Below are 6,000 nucleotides of genomic sequence, written 5' to 3' on the forward strand. Positions count from 1 at the left end.
CTCAAGGATTTGCTAAACATTACTGAAGTCAGGTCTTTGCACTAGACAGTAAGTTTCAAAGCTTGGCTGATCTAACAGAAGGGTACATAAAAACATCCATACTGGTCAGACCAAATGTCCATCTAGCCAATTATGCTGTCTTCTGACAGTGGCTAATGCCAGGTGCTTCAGAGGGAATGAACAGAACAGATAATCATCACGTGATCCATCCTGTTGGCCATTCCTAGCCTCTGGCAAACAGCAATCTCTGCCTATCCTGGCTAATAGCCATTGTTGGACGTATTCTCGAACTTATCTAGTTCTTTTTTTTTTAACCCTGTTATAGTCTTGGCATTCAGAACATCCTCTGGCAAGGAGTTCCACAGGTTGACTGTGCATTATGTGAAGAAATACTTCCTTTTGTATGTTTTAAACCTGCTGCCTATTAATTTCATTTAGTGACTCCTAGTTTTTTTGTTCTGAGAAGGAGTAAATAACATTTCCTTATTTACTTTCTCCATACCAGTCGTGATTTTATAGACCTCTATCATATCCCCCCTTAGTCATCTCCTTTCCAAGTTGAAAAGTCCCAGTCTTATTAATGTCTCCTCATATGGAAGCTTTTCCATACCCCTAATCATTTTATTTGCACTGTTCTATACCTTTTCCATTTCCAATATATCTTTTTTGAGATGGGGTGACCAGATCTGCATGCATATTCAAGATATGGGCATACCAGGGATTTATAAACAGGCAATACGATATTTTCTGTCCTATTCTCTATCCCTTTCCTAATGATTCCCAACATTCTGTTAGCTTTTTTGACTGCTACTGCACTGTGACTGTTTTCAGAGAACTATCCACAATGACTACAAATCTTTCTTGAGTGGTAACAGCTAATTTAGACCCCATCATTTTATGTGCATAGTTGGGATTTTGTTTTCCAATGTGCATTACTTTGTATTTATCAACAAAGAATTTCATCTGCCATTTTGTTGCCCAGTCACCCAGTTTTCTGAAATCCCTTTGTAACTCTTTGCAGTCTGCTCTGGACTTAATTATCTTGAGTAGTTTTATATCATCTGCAAATTTTGCCACCTCACTGTTTACCCCTTTTTCCATATCATTTATGAATATGTTGAATAGTATTGGTCCCAGTACAGACCCATGGGGGACACCACTATTTAGCTCTCTCCATTCTGAAAACTGACCGTTTATCCCTACCCTTTGTTTCCTATCTTTTAACCAGTTACTGATCCAGGAAAGGACCCTCCCTCTTATCCCATGACTACTTAATTTGCTTAAGAGCCTTTGGTGAGGGACCTTGTCAAAGGATTTCTAAAAATTTAAGTACACTATATCCACTGGATCTCCCTTGTCCACATGCTTGTTGACCCCCTCAAAGAATTTTCCCTTTACAAAAACCGTATTGACTTTTCCCCAACAAATCATGTTCGTCTATGTGTCTGATAATTCTCTTCTTTACTATAGTTTCAACCAATTTGCCTGATACTGAAGTTATGCTTACTGTCCTGTAATTGCCGGGATCGCCTCTGGAGTCTTTTTAAAAAATTGGAGGCACATTAGCTCTCCTCCAATCATTTGGTACAGAAGCTGATATAAATGATAGGTTACATACCACAGATGTTAGTTCTGCAATTTCATGTTTGAGTTCCTTCAGAACTATTGGGGGGATACCATCTGGTCCTGGTGACTTATTACTGTTTAATTTATCAATTTGTTCCAAAACCTCTGTGAATGACACCTCAATCTGCGACATTTCCTCAGATTTGTCACCTAAAAAGAATGGCTCAGGTTTGGGAATCGCCCTCAGCTGTGAAGACTGATGCAAAGAATTCATTTAGTTTCTCCGCAATAACCTTATCTTCCTTGAGTGCTCCTTTAGCATCTTGATCATCCAATGGCCCCACTGGTTGTTTAGCAGGCTTCCTGCTTCTGATGTACTTAACATTTTTTTTGCTGTTACTTTTTGAGTGTTTGGCTAACTGTTCTTCAACTTCTTTTTTGGCCTGCCGAATCATATTTTTACATTTCACTTCCAGAGTTTATGCTCCTTTCTATTTTCTTCAATAGGATGTAATTTCCACTTTTTAAAGGATGCCTTTTTGCCTCTAAGTGCTTCTTTCACTTTGTTGTTCAGATATGGTGGCACTTTTTTTGGCCCTCTAACTATGTTTTTTAATTTGGGGCATACATTTAAATTGAGCCTGTCTTATGGTGTCTTTAAAATGTTTCCAGGCAGCTTACAAGGATTTCACTTTTGGTACTGTACCTTTTAATTTCTGTTTAACTAACTTCCTGATTTTTGAGTAGCCTTTCTGAAATTAAATGATATCATGGTGGGCTGCTTTAGTGTTCCCTCTCCTTCTCTTCCCCAGGGATGTTAAATTTTATTATGTTATGGTCACTATTACCAAGCAGTTCAGCTATATTCACCTCTTGGACCAGTTCCTGTGCTCCACTTAGGACTAAATCAAGAATTTCCTCTTCTCTTGTGGGTTCTAGGACTAGCTGCTCGAAGAAGCAGCCATTTAAGGTGTCAAGAGACCTTATCTCTGCAATCTTTAGGAACTATTGCAGCTGAAATGTTATTGACTCTACAAAAGCAAAGACTAGAATTTTGTGCAGAATACTGACCAGCAGCTAGAATGCCTGTGATATTTAAAATTTCACTCACCAAATGGTCATACTAGAGCAGTGAGTGTATCAGAGTTTATGGTGTGGACACAGCAGAAAAATGAGGATAGACATATGCATGGAATTAAGCAACAGGCCACAACTTTTATTAGACATTAACACAGGGGAGGGTCACTACACTACAATCACTCAGACTCTCCTATGTCAGGCATTTAATTGGTTCCAGTGTGGGGGGTTACAGAGCTTCTCACCATATAACCCATAACTCGGGGTAGGCTCTCCTCAGCCTATCTCCCAGGACTCAGCTCTCTCTGGGTCCTAGCATTCTCCCTGCCACAAGGGGGACAGAGGATGCAGAAGGGTGGGAACCTTGATTGGCAAATCGATAAGGTCTGACCCTATCTCATGAGTCCAAGGCCCATTGCCAGCATCCCAAGTCTTTTACCTCTGGTACCAGTTCATTTTATTCTCTTAACTGCACTGGAAACCAGTGCCAAAAGAGGCTCCACATGAGCCCCATGCCTGGTTAAATCCGGGGAGCCGGGGAATGCTGAGCAGTTAGCAGCCCTTCCTCCGCAGCTGGCAAATGGGTACCCCCTCCCAGCAGGAGGAGCTATTTAGTGTCCCTTAGTGGGTGTTTCCCTCCCTTGCTGCTGGGACTGTCCCCCTTCACCGCTGACCCCATCAAGTTCCCCAACCTGTTAAGGGAGATGGGTGGCAAATAGAGATTATAACATTGGCTAGAATCACTATACAATTACGAAGCAACAACTGAAAAACAAACCAGAAAAAATATAGAAAACTTACTTGCATTTGCAGCTATTCCATAGGCAACTATCTTGTGAAATGTGAGGTGTTTGTCAAGTTGTCTCCTCAGTGCTCCTCTACAACACTTGTCAAAAAAGCAAAACTCATTTTACAAGTTATATAGTTAACTCAATTTACTATTTACAACTCATGCAAGGGGGGGGGGAGGTGGATGGCGAGTTCAACAGCTATTTTTAATTTTTTTTAAATCAAGCACTTGTCTGCAACATTGTGACGAGCTATTCAAGTATTTATCACAGAGATTCAGTACAGTTGGAGGTTTAAGGGCAGAAATCAAATGGAAATTAATTATTGACTATGGTCTTGATTATGTGAGTTCTTGCGTAGTGCACATCAGAGTGTGCATATTATTTCAGTATTACCAACGCCTGTGATTTTGTTGCGCATCTAGAAATGTTTGATTTTTTTCTTAAAGCCTTGGCTCCTGGAATCATGAGAGTATGTGAGAATCTCAACAGTCACTGGAATCATGAGGCTCCACCTATATGTTCCCCACTTTGGCCTTCACCTGGCCACTAGATAGGAGTAACTTGGCGGATACCCAGCAACATTCTCCGTTAATGCAAGTTGAGTTCCCTTGTCCTTGTCTATACTCCTTGTCTACACCATCACTTTTTACTTTGTGCTTATATGCACAACACCAGTACTATGCAGAATCAAGCCCTAAATAGTGTTGCCTCTGGGCTACAGATTATTAGCTTCCTTTTTACCATGGATATATAACAACAATGTAAACAGTAATAACTAGGAACTAAATGCACAGATTTTTCTAACAATCACATCCCTTAGAAAGTTTTGATTTGGACATCAATGATCTATAGCAATAACAAGAGAAAATAATACATGTATTTAAGAAACTGTACTTACAATGCGTGTTCCTCTTATGAATGAAATAAGGTTTCTACTGACTGGTAACAGGATTAACATGCAGTTAAAATTAAGGCATGTCGCAGAAGCTCTTGCCCAAGCCAGGGTTGACTGTGCACATAATGGTATAAAAAATGATATTAAAAATATGGAAGGAGATTGAAGAAGAAAGGAAACATATTAAAAAAGCAAATATCATATTTGGAAAAATTACTCTTATAGTATCAGCAACAATAGAATATTAGAGGCTGATAATAAAAGATGCATGTTGCAACATTCTTGTTTGAGAAGTTGCTTAGCAGTCTAACTTATACTTACACCCAGCATAACCCGTGTATAAAGGTAAGCATCATCTTCTTCATACCAGTGGAATGTGTCAATGAACAGATATAAATTCAATCCCAGCCACAGCAGCTACAATAAAAAGTAGGGGAGGAGGGGATTGATTAATGCCATTTTGGATATTTTACTGCAGATTAACCCAGTTGTGGTTATCCTTTTAAAAGGACCGGGGAAGTAGTTCAGTGCCAGTAGGAAACACGGTTCTAGAAGATCACAGCAGTTAGAAATGGAAAATACCTATCACACTGAGTCTATCTTTTGGCAAATGCAGGATACAGTCCCCCAATAGAGGACACATCATAACACACTAAATGTCAGATAGTAAACTTGTTCTGAGGTATAAGACTTAGCATGGAAGTGTAATTGTTTGCAAAAGGCAGTAACAATGAAAACTAAAGACTTCCAGAAGTGAAAAGAGTTGGGGGTCTGAGGAAATTCCCTCCCTCCCAAAAATCAGAAAATAATTCAGAGCACAATTTCAAATACAGTTATAAACCACTGTTTCCTTAATCTGAAAACTAAAATACATAGACTTAAAATAATTAAAAATAAAACAGTAAGACATGAAATTGTTTTAAAGGCTACTTATAAAAGTTGTTGAATATTTTATACAGGTTTTACATTTCACTTGTGCATTTACTGTAAGCAAACCATAAAAAGCCCTCTTAAACGGGCTTAACATACTTGTATATATCCAATTAGTTTTTTTAATGTTAAAGAGATACTTACTAATAACAGGACTGACAGACTTTCATTGAAAATCCAGCATCCCATCTTGCCACTCTTTTATGCTAACAGCAATTCACTCTTGCCTTATAACATAACCTGAGTTCTCTGTCCATTCCCCGGGCTTTTTGACTAACTACTTTTGTTTTTAGATCTTAATAAGCACCAACTGAAGCTGCAGCGCTCTCTAGGAATTTTCTAATTAAGGACTTCCTGCTAAGAGCAGATCACCAAACTGACATGCCTTATGATCTATGTAAATACAAAGCTGATTGTTGTCCAGTGATTCCTCTCTCAAAAATTATTTTACAGGAAATGAGAGTTGGTTTCATTAAATTATCCTATGTTAGCTTTCACCACAGTGTCAGCAGAGATTAACATAATTCTTCATGATGCAAGTTATTAAAATACCAAATGGAATAGAGCGTTCATTATGTATATATCTTAAAACACACACAATTATTTTAAAAGAAGCTGGTGGTTGCAAAATTAAGCACTCAAAAGTTAGGAAATGCCAGAACAAAAGTTGCCTTTACAAGCTTCATTCAGACCCTTTGTGAGTGTGTATTATGATACAGACCTTAATTACATGATCCGATA

The 6,000-nt window shown here is 38.6% G+C and overlaps 1 protein-coding gene across 1 annotated transcript in view; it reads right to left on the reverse strand.

Moving 5' to 3' along the window:
- The window catches only part of NOX3 (NADPH oxidase 3), a 47,260-nt gene extending 41,812 nt beyond the window's left edge, over window positions 1-5,448 (reverse strand). The window contains exons 1-4 of the mRNA XM_067542223.1: window positions 5,404-5,448; window positions 4,651-4,746; window positions 4,333-4,443; window positions 3,445-3,529 (exon numbers count right to left, since the gene is read on the reverse strand). Of these exons, the coding sequence (XP_067398324.1) occupies window positions 3,445-3,529; window positions 4,333-4,443; window positions 4,651-4,746; window positions 5,404-5,448 (337 nt within the window). The remainder of the gene's footprint in view (window positions 1-3,444; window positions 3,530-4,332; window positions 4,444-4,650; window positions 4,747-5,403) is intronic.
- Window positions 5,449-6,000: the final 552 nt, after the last annotated feature.

The sequence above is a fragment of the Emydura macquarii genome, unplaced genomic scaffold (assembly GCF_026122565.2).
Source record: "Emydura macquarii macquarii isolate MOO-44397 ecotype Brisbane River unplaced genomic scaffold, CSIRO-AGI_Emac_v2 contig_705, whole genome shotgun sequence".
Lineage (NCBI taxonomy): Eukaryota > Metazoa > Chordata > Testudines > Chelidae > Emydura > Emydura macquarii.